The sequence below is a fragment of the Vicia villosa genome, linkage group LG1, assembly GCF_029867415.1.
Source record: "Vicia villosa cultivar HV-30 ecotype Madison, WI linkage group LG1, Vvil1.0, whole genome shotgun sequence".
NCBI lineage: Eukaryota > Viridiplantae > Streptophyta > Magnoliopsida > Fabales > Fabaceae > Vicia > Vicia villosa.
Window position 1 is genome coordinate 70,938,095 of NC_081180.1, and position 20,849 is coordinate 70,958,943.

The window sequence follows — 20,849 nt, forward strand, 5'->3', positions numbered from 1 at the left end:
TTGCAACCGTTTAAACAAATATGACACTTTGCGACCAATTAACAAGCAATTATGACAAATAACAAACAATCCGAAAAGAGGGATAACAAATTAGAAAAGATTCAGATTTTTTTAATTTGTGATTTTTTTTATTATTTTATGACTAAAAATGGTTAACAAATAATAATTAAAAAATGCATATTTAAAAAAAACAACAACAATGTTATGTTTACCCCCATTTTTTACATCAAATATTTACACCGTATGCACTGTTCACCGTATTTATACAGTAAATAGTACTTTTTAAAATAAAAATATACTCCCTCCGTCCCAAATTATTTGTCGCAATGACCCACTTCACACAGATTAAGAAACAGTAATAAATGAAAGAGAGAGAATGGCGACTCTACAAAATTATCCAAATAAAATATTGGTGTATTTGAAATAACATTAATATTAAGTGAGAAACCAATAAATTAAAAGTGTTTATTAGAGGGTACAATTAGAAGATTAAATATAAAATTGTATCGGTAATGTAAAGTGACAAGTAATTTGAGGAAAAAAATTCCAATTGTTAGTTACATTTATTTTATGGCAGAGGGAGTATATATTTATGAAGAATGACTTTTAATAGTAAAACAAAATTAATAAAATATAAAAGGTTGATTTATAAAGTGATGAAGTTGATTAATAAATGTCCAAAAGTTAAAAATAGTTTTGTAATAAAATAAACTTATTAATAAAAAAAATAAAAAAATTGATTAATGAAATAATGAAGTTTATTAATAAATATTCAAAAATTAAAATTAATTTTTTATAATAAAATAAATTGATTAATAAAAAATAAAATATTAGTTAATAAATTCTCATATATTAAAAATAATTTTTTATAGTAAAATAATGTTAATTGATTAAATATAAAAATGTTTATTAATGAAATTATAATATTGATTAATCACACATTTTATATCTATATCCCTTTATTTAATAATAAAAAAATAATATTTATTTTTATTATATTTCACTGTTTATTGTATCATGAACAATAAAATACCGTGTAGTGTAATGTATTTGTTTGGTGTAAGATTAGTTTTTTTTCTTAAATATAACGCCAACTTAACAAATAAAACTAGTTAAACAAAATTTTCATTTATATATGTTCATGGCACAACAAAAGTCCAGTTTAGATGTCATTAAATTTACAGAATATATAAGACGGTAGTAAATTAATAACAATTAATATGCCAGATCAAACGTATACAAGAAACTAGTTATTTCTATGCATTCTATAATTTAACATCTACGCTCACCGACAAATTTATCATGCGCCCTTCTCGCAAACTACAAAAGTGCACGGATCAATAGTGATACTCTTTGTGCAATTATCAGTTTTATAAATACCAACTAATCGATCAGCCAATTCAAACATATTGTTCCTTAGACTGCAAGAAGAATGACCATACCACAGTAAGTATAAAAATTAATTAAGCATAGAATTGACCAACAAACTTGGAAAATACTTTCTTATAGTACCAAACATACCTGATGATAATGAACTGAGCATCCTTAGTCCTGTCTTTCACATAATGCCCCACGATAGATACATTTTTGAAGTCTGCCACATACCATATAGCACATAGGTTAGTGTTATTGCAAACTCAGCAATTACAACAAGATAGTTTGGTGCAAAGTTAATAGCAAGTACCCAGAGCGGCATCGATTTCATCCATTACATAAAGCGGTGTAGGCTTGTAATGATGAAGAGCAAATACAAGAGCCAACGAGCTAAGAGTCTGGAGAATGAATAACAAAAATACACCCCTCGGTATTAATAGGGAAAAAGATATTCGTTCATGAATTATATAATGCATGAGTAGAGGTAAAAATCTAATGAAGAGAGGGAGGGAGGAGACCTTTTCACCACCAGATAAGTTAGCAATATTTTTCCAACTTTTCTTTGGTGGTCGAACACTGAACACAACACCTTCAGAGAAAGGATCTAAAGAATCCACAAGCTCGAGCTCGGCATCACCTCCAAGTGTAATCATCTGCAAACAATAAGAAAGATAATACTTACATGTCTTTCTAAGGAAGGGTGTTTGTCTGTGAGAGAGAGGAATAGGGGCAGATTTCCAAACCTGATACATTTCCTTTAACTTCAATGATATGGCATTAAATCCTTCCATAAACTCATCCAATCTGAAATTGAAGATTCAGCTTACACTTATCCCAAAATAGAAAATCATAAAACAAGTCAATGACAAAAAATAAATAACATGCACACCTCTTCTTTCTCAAATCATCATATTGTTTCTTTATATCATCCCGCTCCTGAGTGACTGTGTTAAGTTCTTCAACTCGTTCATTGTACAATGATACCTTTTTTCGGTACCTGATATCATAAATTCAGAAACACTTCAGTGTGACACCAAAAAGGAAGACAGTAGGGACTCAGGTTAACAAATTGGAAAAAGTCATACTCTGCAATTGAATCAAGGTTCGGATTCATCTCTTTCAGTTGTGCTTCAAGCAACGCGACTGTTTCACAGGCTTTTTTTAGGTCACAAGCAGCATTAAGATGTTCTTCGGTCAACGTAGCCTGTAGCTTTTCTTGATCCACTAAATCTTTTTGAATTCTGCATCCAATTTACCTCATAAGAATTTCAGAATAGTGAAGAATGTATTCTCAAACAAATATTGAATGACGTACTGCTCAAGATGTTTGATAACAGCAGCTTGCAACTCATCTAGTCTTTTCCTGTAACCTTTCCCCTTTAGTTCCAATTCTTTGTATGCTTTCTTCATGTCTTTTAATTTAAAGTCTGCATCAACCTGCAAAATAAAGACTACAATGAGAAAACTCCAACTTTAAGAGAAATGAAAAATGAACACCCAGCAAGTACCTCAGATGCACGCATTTCATCCACTGCTTTTTTCATCTTATCATGCTCGGATTTTGCTTCCTCTAAGACATCCCGGTGTTGGTCAATCATCTACATGGTAATAGAGTGTAAACAATACAAGATCTTTCAACCACCTCCACTGTTTTCTATATACAGCTTTGGTTAGGTATATATATTCCTTCTTTTTTTTTTTTGATAAAATGAATAGGTATATTCTACTATCCATTTTAACCAATTGAATTATGTACGAACATGATTTACATAACCAAATAAGGAAAAGAACCTCTTGTGTTTTCTTATAATTCTGTTGAACAGCAATTGCTTTCAGCTCTATTTCTTTGAAGACTCCTTTTAGCTTTTCCTGCTCCTCAGCTAACCGTTCTTTCTCCTTTCTTGACTCCTCTATCCCCTTGGTCAACTTCTTCATCATCTTTTGTCCTGTCTCTATTTGGACCTTATGACGGTTAATCTCAGAGCTGGTCTTATCAATATCCTAGTAAACGGGTACCATTAGTATAGACATAGTATCATATCGAACAGAAAACTATTCTCAATATTCAGGATACTTACAGACTGAATTTTCTGAACCTTCAACTTCTGAGATTTTAATCTTTCACCTCCAGAATTCTCTATATTCCTCTGAAGTTCTGAAACCTAAAAATGGTGGATATGTTTGGCTAACTTAAGTTAAATAAAGATATAGCCTTCGTCAACTGCAAATACTGCTAGATATCAAAAGAAAAGATAAAGATGACAAGCAAGACCAGTCAAGAATTACTAAACTTCCAAAGAAGTTTAAGTTACAGACATAAGGAAGGTCAAAACCCACCGTTTCTTTCAGTTTTTTAGATCCACCAGTAAGTCTACCTATCTCTTTTTCTTCTGCAGAAATAATCTTCTTCAGCTCATTCAACCTATCAAGCTCATCCTTTTGTGGCACTGATGCAACTTCAAGGGAGCCAAGTTGTTTTTCAATATCAACAAGTTGCACTTGCAAACTTTCAAGCTGTAGCAGAAAGGGAAACAACTCAATGCCTGGCACCAATAACTCCATAAAAGTACTTTTCTAGACTCGGAAATAAGCATTACCTCCTGCTCACTTTTACGCAGCTCCATTTCCAAAGCTGCAATAGTTTTTTCCGCAACCTGATATCGTTTCACAGCATCCATCATTCTTTGGTGAATTGCTTTCAATTTATCGGTCAATCCAGACAATTCCCTCTCAGCACTTGCAAGGGCTTTATCAGACACATTTGGATCTCGAACAGAGGTGCCCATCTTCCCACTCTTGGGCTTACCACCCCCACCACTCATTGTTCCAGATTTTTCAAAAAGTGCACCATCAAGAGTAACAACTCGTCGAAACTCAACGTTTCCGCCATATGCTATCCGTGTTGCCTAAAATTTACAGGAGTGAAAAAAAAGGCTGCTAGTTAATTGCTTCATTTTCTGATACAAACATTAGCAAATTAACTGCACCAGGCCAGAGTAATATATTTTAAATAAAATAAATGAGTTTTATGATGTAAGAAGCAAAAGTTAAAAATAGATGTATAATAAATCTTGAATTTATAATCAGAACAGAGTTTTCTGCTAGGAAGTTAGAACTGACCTGGTCAAGATCATTAGCGACAACTGTGTTTCTAAGTACTGCAAAGAATGCAAGTTTCATTCTTTCATCTGGAATCTTCACTAAATCAAAAAGGCGGTCAACCCCCTCTGGAGTGCTTACACTCTTTCTCATCATTGGAAGATGTTCAACTTGCTTCTCCTGAAAAGCAAATTAAAAAAATGATCTAATAATTCTAATTAAAAAAATATTGAAAAATAAATTAGAGAACCGCTGGGATATTGCATCCAATTCAAGAAAACCAAGGGTATTTTTTTTATAAAACTAAAATCATACAAGCAGCCTTGCTTTCAGCGTTTCCCTACATGAATTGAAATGGCTTCTAGTAGACCTAAACACCTATTAAACAATTGTTATGACCATTATTTCCTTAATTATAACTAGTTCAAAACTGCCAAAATCCACTATTCAAGAACAATTCACCAAAAAGTAAATTATTTTGGCACCACTAGACAAAATGGTTTCATACATCTGATAACAACTTTCATTTTCCCAAACCCCGAGGAATCTATTTTACTAATTTGCCAAACCAACCAACATGTGCTGCAACACAGGAATGTACACTATATATTGATAAATAATTCTGCTAAATAAAAGTTAGTTGGACTAGGTTGTGAAGGTATATAAGCAGATTGAAGTAAAAAAAAACAATTAAAGTAGAAGTGTCCTATGACAGCAACTTTTAAGTGGAGCTGGAACTTGAAAATTAATGTGAAAAACACTTGAACTTGAAAATAACTACGGAATCAATCCAGTCGTGCCTATACAAATCCAACTGGAGTAGTCCAGTATCCAGAAGTTAAGTGAGCTAATTTATACCATTCAAAATCTAAAAACAGCTATTTTTAAGAGAATCACATTCGATAAAATAAAAGTAAAATAAATACCAATATCATGAAAGTAGCAACACCAAGATTCTCTCTCCGAAGCATCTCAACACAGGCTTGAGCTGCATTTGATGTTTCCACGACAATATAGTCAAGCCCAGAACATGCAGTTGATATTGCAACATCATACTTTGCTGCAGTTATCAAAATTAAGAAGTTAAAACTGTGATATACTTTGATCACACATGATGCAGATACAACAATAAATTTAATCAGTATTCAGTGCTCACATTCTTCCAGATTGATTAGAAGATAAATTTAATCAGTATTCAGTGCTCACATGCTTCCAGATTGATTAGAAGATAAATTCAATACTTTGTACAATTGTTTAATCTAATATCATTCTCTAAGTAAAAAAAAAAACTAAGCCAAGAATATTTTGAAAGTATAAACTAGTAACAAATAATAATTTCCATTAATTTCAAATGTTCACTACATAAAAATGCTGCTTGTACATACATTTCCTCATTCTTGCCAAGACTAGAGGGTTGTTTAGTGCACAAGATAGACATTATAGGAAAAGAAGTTGAATAAGAATAGGATATGATTGGGACATGATAGAATATTAAATATTAAATTATAAATTTACTTTTTCTAAAAAATTACATATAGTTTTTTAAATTAATTTTAAGAGTTTTAAAAATTTAATAAATAAATAAATAATATTAAATAATAATAATAATAATAATAACAATAATAATAATAATAATAAAAAAATAAGTTTAGATAACTTTTATAAATATTCATAGACACTAGTAAGTAATCAATTTCAATTTTTATTAAGAAAACCATGAATAAATAAGTCATTCCATTACATATGTGATAGGAACCACGGGCCAGAAGTTGATGTGGGCCTTACCTCTGAGAGACCTATTATTTGGAGGGTGTATTCTAGAAGGAATAGGAGGGAGAAGGTTGTTAGTGAGGTGCTATGAAAGACAGACTCCGACACGGACACCGGAACACAGACACAGACACGCAGACACTCTAAACACCGATAATGTAAAAAACAATTTAGGGCACCAACATTACTACATATATAGATACAATCAGGACCATGGCAAACCAGGTTTCCTAGCAGTTTATTCAGCACAAAGAGATCTAATTTGAACATTTTAAAAAGAACACTGAAGCCAGAAAGTTTGCAATTAAAATCTTACCATCAATAGAACCTAGGTCACCCATGCGTCCATATATTCCTTCTATTTGTCTGGTTTCCTTAGCATGCATGATTGCTTTTAGAACTGATCCCTGGTTCTTCTGTGAATCCAAAACAGATTTCAGTTCCGCAACCTTCTGCCTAGCCCCTTGTTCAAGAAGAATCTGAGTATCTTGTTCTTTGATACATTCCTTAAGAAAAAGAATATTATTACCAAAAGCCTGTGGGATGAAAATGTTAAGGTGAAAGCAAGGAAAAATTGCTCACTTCTTCCACTTTGTGAGCTTCTGATGCTTCTTTCTGGTTCTTTTCTAAATCCTTCTTAATTTGAGAAATGCTTGCAGTTTTTGAGTTAATTCTTTCTGATAAACTTTGCAGCTGATTTTGAGCACCTTTAAAGGCTTCACGAGCACCTTCATGCTGCAAAAAAAAAAAAAAAGACATCAAGGATTCTGATCTAATTTATTTATTATGGATCCAACATCGAACATCAAGAATGATTGCCTTTGATGTTTTGCTGAAGGTAAAACTTTGGATTATCACACATGGAACTAATTTATTTATTATGGATTATATATCAGGCATATATAGATCATAATCCATATATATGAAAACTTTGGTTTATCATTCATAGTTCAACCTCATTCTTGCCAAGACAGAGAAATATATGAATCCTTCTGCAATTGCCATAAGTTATTTGAATGCATGCAGAAATTTTCAAGACAAGAATAATCGTTGTCTTCCAAGCTGAGGCCGAGAATAAGAATAATCAAACTAAAAAAAATCATTATCACCTTTTCATTTAGAAGCTTAGCCTCACCAGATGCAACTTCAAGCTTTCCCTTGTGCTCAATCAAATCTTTTTCCCACGGTTCAAGCTCGGCACGAGCATTAGCAAGCTCAGTGCGTAATTTCTCAGTTTCAACTGTTTACCATTAACCAAAAATTTATTAGAAAGTGTCAAGAAACGAAAAACTACTATGAATCTACACTAATGCTCATAGAATATTGGCTCCACTTGTGTACAAGGAATCAATTTAATAAAACTTGGACAAGCTGGTGAAGTAGAAAAACATATTTTGAGAAATAAATTAGGAGCTTAGTTCAAAATGAAGGACCATGGGAGGTTGAAGTACTTCCACAGCATTGAGGCTATCTACCCTAGGAAAGTTACCTTCATCTTTCAAAGGAAACATGTCCTTGATCTTCCAAAGAAGACAAGTTGGGTTGCAAAACAAATGATGTCCTCACAGGATAAGTACTGGGTGGAAAAAGATGGGGAGAGCCCATGCCAACCCATGTATAACTAATGCAATCAGATTGGTTAGTCAATAGATTAAGCACAGTTTTTATTTTCTAAGTTAATAGTTAATACTGTAGTAACTCTTTAATTACGATAGATGCAGTAGAGAGCCTATGAACTTGTAACAGAAGTGAGAAATACAATTGATTTTAACTCTCTCTTCACCTTCTCTTTTCACGCATAATGAAAAATAACAAAGGTACACGTTCTTACTAAAACTAGCATTCAACATATTAACTTAGCAATTTCATACTTTTGTAAGTATTTCAACATAAGCATGAAAATACCAAAAATGAAGATCCTCCCCTCAAGCAACCTACTATTTGTTAAGAAGAAATCAACCAATAGGTTTTAACTCAACCTATCCACATCATTCATACCGATATGTTAGTTTACTGACCGGTTGACAATTGGTTCAAGAGAAAAAATAATTTGCATAGTTCATTGAGCCTGGCTGTGGGTATGGTCTACAATTATATCGAACCAAACTAACATTTTTAATATGGATAAGCTAAAATCATGGAGTCATCTATGTATCAAAATTGAGAGCCGAACCAAGCCGGGCATTTTAAGATTAACGATCAAATATGGAAAACATACAATGTTCAAGAAAGCATGTTTATAAACTGAAAAGTGTTAATGAGGTTATGACTAAAAGTATCATATGAATATTTCATTCAGCAAATCAAATTTAATTACAGGGAACTTCAAATATATCAGTAGTAAAAAAGACAAGGGCCCACCTTTGGAACTCTCTGTGATTTCTTCTAAGACCTTCTCCTCGTCAAGCAACAATTTTTGCAGTTTAGGGATTTTATCTTCAAGTTTTGGTATCAGGTCATTGGAGTCTTTACCCTCTTTCACAAGAGCTTCAATTTTTGATGAATCCTGAAATATGAATGAATGGATTAGGCACCTCACTCATGCATTCACTTGTTAATGAGTCTCGCATCGGATGAGATATTGCCTGAAAATAATTCAAAGAACATTCAGTGTGATAAATCATGCCTTCGCATTACCTTTTCCACTTTATCCTCCAACTTCTTGATTTTCTGAGTCATGTGCTTAAAATCTTCCTGATACTTAACATCCTGCCTCTCAAACTCCTTGAATTCTTCCTTACACTTCCTCATATCATTATCTAGCTCCTGTAATGTGAATAAGAAAAGAAAAAAAATGGTTACTACTTGATGAGCTTATCACTAAGCATATAATGCCCTGCCGTGTTATCATCCAAACTGATAAGTTCAAGTCCCGTGTCATGCAAACCTCTTGTCTTTTCATATAATTGTTGTGCTTGGTTTCAAGTTCTTTCAGGATTTGTTTACTTTCTTGGATTTTATCCCTGGAATAAGACCACTAAGTTCTTCATGAGTCAAGAATAAAAACACCAAACAATTAGGAAAGAAAGAGAAACAGAGACTATAGATGAAATTCAGAATGACCTTTCCGACTTAAGATTTTCTTCTACGCTAGCAACACCAACTTGTAACTCATCCATTTTTCCACCAGTATCCTCAACAGCTAACTTTGTGGCTTTCTCTTGCCATTTCAACAGAGATAACTCTTTAAGCATGTATGCTTCTGCTTCATTCTTCACATCCTGTTGCAAAAGAACTGTTAGCAGTTATTCCGAGGTCAAGTAATTCATATAACCACAATTTTACATGCCTCCAAGCTGTCTCTTTCTTTTTCAGATAGCTTGACCATTTGCACCACCCCGGATCTTCTCTCATTAAGAGATTCTAACCTAAAACATCAACAAACTTCTGACATTAGAATTTATCTACTATAATTGAAATTCAAGATATTACTTAAACAGTGTGTGCCAGAAAGATATGAAAAGTGTCCTTAGAGAGTATACGGAGTTTATGCTTTCTTTTGTAATTAGTAGCTTAGGCAGTTAAGTGATGACAGCTGTCACACAGTTTGTAAGACAGATATGGTTGGGTTGAGCCAGAATCAGCTCCATAAATTTAGTTGTTATAAGGAAAGCAACCAAATCCGGCAGCAATAACAACAAATGGTATCTATGCTTTTGTATTGTTGATCAAGAAGTTAGCATTTAAGAATTGAAATGGAGAAAGTGCTCACTGTTTAAATGACTCGTCAATTTTTTCTACGTATTTGTTTGTCCCAATGATATCTTCCAAATATTCTAGAAAGCCTTCATCATGAGGTCCTTGAGATTTTGGTTTCATAAGTGAAATCTGTTCAACTTCTCCCTGATAAGAAAAAGTTCAAGCATTAACAAAGATAAAAAGGACTGCCTATAACAAGAAAGCATTGTATATGAATGAACGAACCTGAAGGATCAGAAACCTATTATTGTCAAGGTCAACACCTTTCCCTTTCAATTTCTTGGTAACTTCAGTGAAGTTACTTGAACGGTTATTAATGTAATACTTAGAGGAGTTGTCCCGAAAAGCCACCCTTGTAATAACAAAATCACTTCCAGGAACAACCTCATATGTTCCATCTTCCTGCAGCCATAGACGATTTAGTTCTAGTTTTTAAATATCAAAGATGATTGACACAAAAGTGTCATAAACCTGTAAATCTGAAAACTCTTTAACTTCTGGCAGTGTCGTATAATGTCAACTAAAAAACAAGCTCGTGCCAGAAAAAACCAAAGAGGAATGCGGAAGAAAAAAAGCAAACATTAAGAGAGTAAAGTAAACTAAAGGTGCGTATTATTTCCTCCCTTGATACTAGGGGTGGAAATAGGCTGGGCCGAGCTAGGCTTTGTCAAGCCTAAGCCTGGCCTGTCAAAAATACTGAAGCCTAAGTCTGGCCTGTAGCCTGTCATAGGCTTATTGTTTAGGCCTGAGTCTGGCCTTTCCGAAGGCCTGGTTAGCCTGTTAGCCTACATAAAAGCCTATTTGTTTTAGACATATGTAAATAAGCAATTGAAGTAATGTTTAAATAGACTAACTAACTAAAAGAACTTATGAGAATGATGTTCATCAGGTGTTTTCATCTTATTTTCACAAGTTCTTCAAGATAACTAATTTTTATTAATGTATTTTATTCAAAGTACAAAACATAACATAATGATAATAAAAAAAGTATTCATATTTACTTAAATAGGCCGGCCTGATAGGCTTAAAAGGCTTTTTTTAGGGCCTGAGGCCTAGCCTTTTTAACTAAATAGGCTTATAAAAAAGCCTAGGCCTTTTCTATTTAAAAATAATCTGTGGCCTGGCCTGAGCCTATATAGGCTAGCCTGTAAGCCCCTGTATATCGGCCTGGCCTATTTCCACCCCTACTTGATACCCCATTGATATGTTTTACTACTAAATGTCACTGCAGGAATTTCCACCTTAATTGCAGCACACTCCTAGCCACCTTAATTGCAGAATTAGGCTGCCTTCATTGCAGCCTTCAAGACCTTCATTGTACTACATGTTAGGGGGTGGGTTTAAACTCGCATCACCTAGAGATATGGCTTAAGTAGTGCTTAACGCTGGGGCAATCTTCACCTTATAAATCAGTTGTGAGGCTCAGTAGCTTGAGTCATACCTAAGCCCAAACTGTACCTAGAGATATGGCTTAAGTAGTGCTTATAAGGCTTGGGCAATCTTTACTTTTACATTCTGTTTAAACCTTCTTTCCTGTTTATCCTTTGTAAATTCTTAATATCGGGAAATAAAGTGAAAGAGAAACGATGCCAACAGTGAAAATATATCAAATGAAAATTAAAACAAAACAAAAGAACCAAATCTAAAAGCTTTTTATTCTTCACAACAGAAAAATAAACATTGGACATGAAATTGAAAGACTTTATTGTTTGCTCCATTTATATCTCCACTTATGCATATTAAATACTGTAACAATAAAAATCATAATATAAAAAAAAACATCCAAACAAGGTTAATTAGAAAAAATACCGAATCAACAATCTCTTGAAAATGAACAGAAACCCCCGCACTATCCAAATTCTGGTGATTGGAAGAATTATGTATAAGCTCCGAAACTTTGTTGAGTCGCATCTGCAAGCATCAGTTCCCAATCAAACAACTATAAAAAAATCCAAGCTGCAATTACTTTCAAGAATATTCCAGAAAAAAAAACCTGCTTTGCTCGCTTCCCAAACACAAACAGCATAGCGTCAATCACGTTACTCTTTCCGCTCCCATTAGGTCCAACCACAGCAGAAAAACTCTGAAAAAACAAAGATTCATCATTCTCGAACTTCTTCGGTGTTCAATTCCGCCAAATTACAAGTTTACAAGTTCATAAGTGAAATCGAAGCAATTGAAGTCAAAAATGGAAGAATCTATCTAACCTTATGAAAGGGGCCAACGCGCTGTTCGCCCGCGTAAGATTTGAAATTCCGCATCACCATTTCTTGAATGAAAAGCCTAGGACGTGCTGCTGATCCTCGAGTTGAGTCACCTTGCGATTCCATTGACGCAGAATGAGGAGGGTTTGGGGATTTAGGTCAGAGATAGATAAAGTGTTTTTTTGGTGTTCTGGTTTAGGTTTTATTGTACCGTTGAAATTGAAATGAAGCGATTCGTAGGAAGACGATGGGGGTCGGGGGAGAGTGGTGAATCGAAGTGGAATTGAAAAGTGTAGATGTGGATTGGCGTTGGCGGTAAATGAATGTTTGGCGAGGGTTTTCAAATTTTGAATATAGGTCTTTGAACACCCACTTGTTGAGTGAGACCTTCACCTTGAGACTTCATTATTGTTTTTATTTTATTTTTTTGAAAAATATACAAAGTGGATAAATGCACCGTAAGGATTAAGTAGGTTTTTAGTTCTTATAAATATATCATAAATTTTATGATTAATTTGCTTTTTTGAATGATTATTTTATAGATATATTTAAAAAATTATAAAAAAAAATTTGAAAAATACATAATTCAAAATTTGATTTCTAAGTCGAGATTTGCATTACTTTTATCATTATCTTTTAAAAATTTAAAAATTTATATTTAATTCTTCTCGATTTAAAAAATTATATAATTTAGTAAAGAAATATTTTATAATATTTTAAACACGTATGAAAAAAATTATTCAAAAATTTAAAATTTTATGGATAATTAAACAGTTTTCAAAATTTTAAAAAATAGCAGAGACTAAAATTACATGCATAAAAATTTTATAGAGACTAAAAATAAAATTTAAAATATTTATAGGGATCAAAAACATATTTAACCATTTTATTTTTAAAATATAATTTTAAAAAAATTGAATCAAAATTTGAATAAATTCATAAAATTTTAATATTTGTTAATTATTTATTTAAAAAAATTATAAAATCGGTGATTGTTTTAATGAAAATTTTATGATTTAAAAAAAGAAAAGGAGAATGTGTGTGTCATATGTTATTTAAAGGATAGATTGTTGTAAAATTATATACGATGATATAAAAATAATAAAAAGAAATTTGTTATTGAAATATCAAATACAGTATAAGGTAAAATATAGGCTAAAAGGAAAATAAAGTAAAAGAAATTTACCAAATATAGATCAACTTAATATATTACAATTGGGTTATGGAGAATATTAGTGGATCAATGTTTGGGATTTTCAAACTAAGCGTTTGGGTTCGAGTGGCAAACGAGTCTCTGCAAATGACGATATTCGGGAAATATCGAGTTCGATTCCTGGCAGAAACAACGTTTGGCCAATGCACGTCACTTTTTCAAAAAAATGAAAGTGGTGCTTCTCTTACTAGTCTTAGTAAGAAATTTATTTCTATGAAAAAAAATAATAAATCAAAACACAAATGATAATGAATTTGTCTTCATCATAAAAATTTGATAATAAATAAGTTAATTATATCATAAACTTTTAAATATTAAATTATAATATCTAAATTTTATATTAAAAAAATTAAAATTATAAAAGCTATAATAAGTAACTATTAAAAATAAAATTTAATTAAAAATCTCAACTTTTATTGATTGTATAAAAAAAAGTTTATAATTAAAATTTGAGAAAAGTTAATGGTCACATGTAATTAGGTGACATTACCTCTACGTAATGAAATGAACTGTGAACATCGAACTAATGCTTACGTAAGCGAACTAATTATTCAAAAGGCAAGTATCGAACTAATGACAGTACATATCTATCATATAAGAAAGATAGATGTTCTTAAAATACCATTTTTGCCCTTTTTCTCAATACTCATCAATGAAGCTGTCCACGTGGACACCCTCTACTTCCTTTTTTGTTTCCTTTCCATAACTTTACACAACTTGCCTTTTCCCAATATCATTTGTTACTTCTACCATTTAATTTGCATGTTTACCATGGATTAATATTTTATTTTTATTCTTTTTGCATCCATTTTTCTTTCTCTGTTCTCTCTCTTTGTTTAGTGATTCTTTCTTTTTTATATCAACATTCTCTCTTCTTTCTTCCCTAACCTCTTGCTTAAAGATTCAATCTTTATGTTGTGTTTCATCTCAAACATGGTTTCTTAGAAAATATTTTCTTCATATCTCTCATTCTCTTTCTAATCTCTATATTTTCCATTCACTTTTATGATTTTTAAGTTACTATCTTTTTTGTGTTGTGTTCTTACTTTGAAGATTCAACCAATGTATTTATTACTTTTTTGTTTTTTTTTTCATTTCATTAATATTTTGGGTGCTAATTTTTGTAGATCTGAACTATAATGAGATGGAACAAAAATATTCAGATATGAAATTATACCATATAAAATTGAAAGTGAGTTGTTACTATGTGTTCATTTTTCTGATTCTTTTTCGTATTTGTGTTTCGCAGCAAGACACCCGCGGTTGTGGTTTCGAGCGCATGAAGGTGTGTGAGCGATGTCGGCACGAAAGAGTTTTGGATATCTTTTGCTTCCTCCTTCTGTTTGTTTTTTATCTTTTATTTTTTTGCAAAAAGAACTTCAACTATAATAATGGTGAGAATTTGATATTTGGTGTTGTTTGATCTATATTATTAGTGTGAGTTAATGTTGTTTGATTTAAGTTAATTGTTATGGTTGTTATAAGATTCATGGAGATCTTGAATAAAATTTACAGGTTTGTGAAATGTATATTTTTCTGTTACTGGTTGAAATTTTTATGACATGTTGGGTTGGATTAAAAAATACTTAATGTTTATAAAAAAAGAAAGAATATTAATTAAAAGATAGTTTAATTACTATCATTTATATGTTGGAAAATTAGTTTATTGTAGATTTTTGTTGTGAACCTTCAATAATAATAATAACAATAATAATAATAATAATAATAATAATTATTATTATTATTATTATTATTATTATTATACTTCTTAACATTAAGATATTTATTCTGTTTTATCAAAATTTTATATTAAGGGTTGTATTTTCTATTCCCTATGCTATAAAATATATAATGGTTTTATTTAGCCACTCTATTCTCTACTATGATAGGACATCACATTTTCATCTTCTCGAAAGCAACAATTATACTTGCAATATTCAACAAGCATGATATTTTGGGTCCCAATGAAAATGGTTTTTCACTCAATCTTGTAATTAAATAACCATTAAATTAAAATGAAAATAAGGATTAATTTTATCATTACTTTTATTTTTTATTTATTATAATGAATGATTTATTTGATATATACAAAATTTGAAATTTTTTATTTTTGTTATTATAGCTTTTTTTTGTTTTTTTTATTTCTTATATTTTTTGTTTTATTTCTTATTATAGATCTTTTTAGTTATTTATAGATCTGAAAATTATTTATTTACATTTAAGATTTTTTAGATTTGAAAATATTTCTACTAGAATTCAAAATCAAATATTAATTTTAAAATAATTAAATATATTGTGTAAAAAACAATAGTATTTTTCTATAAAGTTAGTTATGAGTAAATTTGTAATAAAAATTAAATAATATTTAACCAATTACATTTTAAATAAATATTAAATAAATAATTAAAAAGATAAGAAGAAAATGAATAAATAAATTGGGAAGAATATTTTAGTAAAAAATGAATAATTTTAATTTTACAAAATTAGTTATGAATAAATTTGTAAAATAAAAAATTGCATTGTGAATCAATAATATTTAATTAATTCATAAGAGATAATAATAATTAAAGAAATAAAAGATAACTTTAGAATATAAATGATTGGATTTCAAATTCAATAATTTAAACCAATCTAATGGTTATTATGTTGCTGCAAAAATGGCTGCATATATTATAGCTGCTAAGAATCCAAATTCTTTGAAAGTACACCTAAACAGTCTTGGTATTCCTCCAAAATAAGTTGAATGTGTTGAAAAGTTTACTATTTAGATATCACTTTTGCAGTCATGTCTCTCTTCTCATCAGACTGGAACTTTAATCTCTTTTCATCATTTTTCAACTCACGCATCAACCTTCAACTTTCATCTCACATAAATAAAAATAATATTTATATACAGGATAAAATTTATTATTGATCTAAAACACTTAATACTATCTTTTACTCAATATCCTTTAACTTGTACTCAATCACTTTTCTAAACCAATTTTCACGAGTTTAAATGAAACTACCATACCAATATTCTGACATAGTCACGAGTTTAAGAAAACTATATAAAAGGATATTACACCTTCCATTTACTTTCCCTATACAACTTTCTCTAAACCCATACTCAAATATTTCTTTTACTTTACCTTCTATAATTTATGAGGGGAATAATTAAAAGATTGATTTTAATACTTAAAACGGTTTACTTTACCTTCTACAATTAATGATTGTTTTTAAATTTTTTATCATTCACTATCATAATAGTGATTTAATGAGTTTGGTAGTAAGTGATTTTAAGGCCAATAATTTTTGTGAATGAACTTAAAACGTAGATCAATTTTACAATTTGTAATATTTTTTAAGTTAGTTTTAGTGTATAAAATGTGATGCAAAAATAAGATTATGTTTTACTAAAACTTTTGTCCAAGGGAATATGAAGTTATTGATCAAAATATAGATTATTAACGGGACATGAAGTTACTGATCAAAATATTAATTATTAACGAGAGATGAAGTTACTGATCAAAATATTATTTAAGGTACACGGGGACATGAAGTTATTGAACAAACTAATATTTGTACACGGAAACATGAAATTATTGATCAAAATATTAATTATTAACGGGACATGAAGTTACTGATCAAAATATTTTTTTATTAATTATACATTCAATTATTATTTTCACGGATAATCAGATTTTTTTTAAAAAAAAATATACATTAGAAATAAATGCGCGTCCCGTACCAGAACCCGTGCGAACGCACGGGTTTGTTACTAGTTACTCCTACAAACAAAGTCTTAACCATTGAACCAAAATTATTTAATTGTTAATTAATTTCGGTCATTAATATATATTGTAATATTGCAGTATCATAATTTTTTAACTACACCTCCCAAAATGAGGCCCCCATTTTATTTTTGAGGCCCTGGGTTGTGGGCCTGCTTACCCTGGCTCAGGGCCGGCCTGGCCACTTTGCTGATGAACTATTTCATTCTTCTATTTTCACTCCACAACCAAAAACCTCCAAAAACTCCATTCATTCTCAATCCATTTTTCGACTTCAAACCAAGTTTCAGGTGGTTTATTATGTCAAAGAGGGCATAGAAAGTTTCAATTTCAGATAAACTTTCACCATTTTCATCCCTTGTTTCCTTCATTTGGAGTTGTTTTTGGATCAAAATATTGCGTTGCTTCGAAAATGCATTTCTGAAATCCACCTACATTATTTCCGAAGTGTATTTCCAAAAATATCTCTGTTACAGAAATAGAATTTCTAACAGATTTTCTGTTTTGACCGTATTAGATATGGTGCACCCCGACATGTTTCCCAAGCTACTTCGGCCAAGTTGAATGATGATGCTAAGTCGGGTGAGGTGAATGACGATGCTAAAACGATTGTTGTCGAGATAGATGTTGGGCAACAATTTTCAAGTCATCAAGTTTTTAAGGCTCGTCAAAATATGTTTGACTATGTCCGGATGGAAGCTAGCAAACTCGGGTTTGACGTAGTGATTGGAAGGTTCGACAATGGCACTAGTAGTAGGCAAGCATTTGTAATGATGATATGCGAGAGAGGTGGAAAATATGTTTCAAGAGTTCGGCGGTTAAAACATGATGACACCAAATCGATAAAACCAAGTTTCAAGTGGTTTATCATGTCAAAGAGAGCATAGAAAACTTCAATTTCAGATAAACTTTCACCATTTCATCCCTCGTTTCCTTCATTTGAAGTTGTTTTTGGATCAAAATATTATGTTGCTTCGAAAATGCATTTCTGAAACTCACCTACATTATTTCCGAAGTGCATTTCCAAAAATATCTCTGTTACAAAAATAGAATTTCTAACAGATTTTCTATTTTGCTCGTATTAGATATGGTGCACCCCGACATGTTTCCCAAGCTATTTTGGCCAAGTTGAATGATGATGCTAAGCCGGATGAGGTGAATGACGATGCTAAAGTGATTTTTGTCGAGATAGATGTTGGGCAACAATTTTCAAGTGATCAAGTTTTCAAGGCTTGTCAACATAGGTTTTAGTTTGACTATGTTCAGATGGAAGCTAGCAAACTCGGGTTTGACACAGTGACTGGAAGGTTCGACAATGACACTAGTAGTATGCAAGCATTTGCACCGATGATATGTGAGAGAGGTGGAAAATATGTTTCAAGAGTTCGGCGGTTAAAACATGATGACACAGAATCGATAAAATGTGAGTGTTCGTTTAAATTGCACAGATCATGTAGGATGAATGATACATGGCAGTTTAGTGTCATTTGTGGTAAACATAATCATGTGTTGGACACCAAGCTACAAGGTCATCCAATTGTAACTCGACTTAAGCCGGAGGAGAAATAAATTATTTTTGAAATGTCGATAATCAAAGTTGCGCAGAGAAACATACTTGCAGATTTGAAACGAAAAAGACCACAAAATGTGTCAAATATCAAGTAGGTATACAACGAACGATATAAACAAAACATTACGAGTAGAGGTCCGAGATCCGAAATGCAACAACTTTTGAAACTTTTGGACGATAACCATTATGTTTCAAGGTACAGAGTGTGTGATGATAAAGTAAGTGTCTGTGACATTTTTTGGACTCGTACAAAAAGTATCATGTTGTTCAACACATTTTCAACCGTCTTTATGATTAATTCAACGTATAAGACCAATAAGTATAGGCTTCCTCTTCTAGAAATTGTTGGTGTCACTTATACGGGGAAGACATTTTCGGTTGGATTTGCATTTCTCAAATGTGAGAAAGAAGACAACGTTACATGGGCGTTGGAGATATGCAAGAGTTTGTTGAAGGATCCACCAAATATGTCTAGTGTCATTATAACCAACTGAGATAACGCCCTTATGAATGCAGTTGGTAGTGTGTTTCCTACATTTTTTTTCCCGCGGGGACTGGGATGGAGGAAAACGTTCCCCCGATGACACTTTAGGGTGGGATTGGGAAAGTACCCTCCACCCATTGATTCCCCGACTTTTACCATATTATTTAATTTTTAAATTTATATATTATATAATATATATGTTTACAAAAAAATAATATTAATGTATTAGAAAATGAAGAGACATTAGTGGATCATTTTATTTTTATGTTTTATTGTATATTGTATTGTTTCACTAACCAAGTACTCAATCCTAGAAAAATGCACCCAATGCATAGAATGTACACACCGTCTCTTCCTTTTCTTTACTCAATCATCTTTGTCTCCTCCATTCATCATCTCCTTTGCTCTCGTCATCATCACAACAACAACACCTCTCCTTTGTTCATTGTGCTTGTGGTAATTACTCTTAGAATTTACTTTATTTCAATTAGTAACATAATTTCCATTCAATTAATAAACTAGTAGTTATGGATTTGTCACACTCACACATAATCAACCATTGCGTTGGACGACAATGGTATTATGGTAGTAAATTAGCGGAAGCATGAAAGCAACAAGCTCTGTAATTTTTTTTTACAAAAAAAATATTAGCAATAACAAGTGCTTTTACTTTTTATATTATTATTGATACAAGATGTATTTTTATTTTTAAAAAAGAAAAATGCAAAATATAGTTTTTTTATAAAAAAAACAAATAAAAAATTACGAAATATCAGTGTCATAGTTTTGAACGAAAAGTATAGAATTTTTTTTAAGATTCGATCTCCGCGGGGATCTGTAGGGATGGGGGAAAATATTCCTCCATGGCGGAGATTGGGGACGGGAATGGGGAATAAATTTGGAGGCGGGGCGGGGAGTGGGGAAACATCCTCCGAACATTCTCTGCCCCGTTGATATCCATAGATATAACTCAGGTAGTGTCCCTTTCTTGTTCATCTTGCTGGTGTGTATCTATCTCTGTTATTTTCATCAAGCCCAACTTTCTTATCATAGTTTCAGGTATAAGACTGGACAGTGTTAGGAGAAGGCATAAGACTATTTCTAGCATTTTTCCCTGTAGTATCCATGATTTTTTTTTCCAAATTTCGTAGCTCTAATTCAATTACTATAAGGGTTTATACCATTAGGCATAACATCTTTGTGACTTTCAAGAGGATAAAATTCCTCGTTATGCCCCTATTTACCGTGAAATTTGGTAAACAAGCGCTAGTCTTCCAAGTACGTTACTTGCAGGATCAACTAGATTGATCGTAGGACTCATGTGCTAAAAGTTTGTTGAATTGTTATGTAGTTTTTTACATCAAAGATAGAAACTTCGACTTGGTCAAAATCTCCAAAGTAAATGTAAGACTAAAATTAAATGTTAGAAAGAGTAAAGGTTTTCGACAGGAAATAAATGCTAGACATAAACATAATGAAAAGACTTTGCATAAATTGAATGCAGTGTTTGAATATATACATGCATAGAACTCGATTACTCTTTTCTCACTTCGCTCAGATACTTTGAGTGTTTGAGTATTTTTGTAGTAATTGTAACACACCAAATCCTAATCACAGAACTCTTATTTATACTAGAATAAAAATAAATGTAATGAACGGTCTT

General features: G+C 31.6%; 1 protein-coding gene across 1 annotated transcript; it reads right to left on the reverse strand.

Moving 5' to 3' along the window:
- Positions 1–1,109: 1,109 nt before the first annotated feature.
- On the reverse strand, positions 1,110–12,533 carry LOC131641357 (structural maintenance of chromosomes protein 4-like). Its single transcript, XM_058911664.1, has 28 exons — positions 12,150–12,533; positions 11,936–12,025; positions 11,752–11,853; positions 10,168–10,344; positions 9,956–10,086; positions 9,533–9,611; positions 9,307–9,464; positions 9,131–9,206; positions 8,881–9,009; positions 8,605–8,749; positions 7,353–7,483; positions 6,826–6,978; positions 6,560–6,749; positions 5,400–5,533; positions 4,495–4,653; positions 3,972–4,280; positions 3,712–3,888; positions 3,453–3,536; positions 3,166–3,375; positions 2,883–2,972; positions 2,690–2,811; positions 2,460–2,615; positions 2,264–2,371; positions 2,118–2,178; positions 1,893–2,027; positions 1,685–1,772; positions 1,522–1,594; positions 1,110–1,421 (listed from the first exon to the last, which is right to left on the reverse strand). The coding sequence occupies exons 1-28, from the start codon at positions 12,270–12,272 to the stop codon at positions 1,301–1,303; spliced, it is 3,711 nt and encodes a 1,236-aa protein (XP_058767647.1). The 5' UTR covers positions 12,273–12,533; the 3' UTR covers positions 1,110–1,300.
- Positions 12,534–20,849: the final 8,316 nt, after the last annotated feature.

Bases quoted from the DNA above. Each gene is read 5' to 3' on its own strand.
- LOC131641357 (XM_058911664.1), bottom strand. From the start codon at position 12,272: ATGGAATCGCAAGGTGACTCAACTCGAGGATCAGCAGCACGTCCTAGG. The intron at 9,010-9,130 runs GTTTGCATGACA...TTCACATTACAG, and splicing joins ATTATATGAAAAGACAAGAG to GAGCTAGATAATGATATGAG. The intron at 4,654-5,399 runs GTATTTATTTTA...TTTGCTTTTCAG, and splicing joins TTGCTACTTTCATGATATTG to GAGAAGCAAGTTGAACATCT.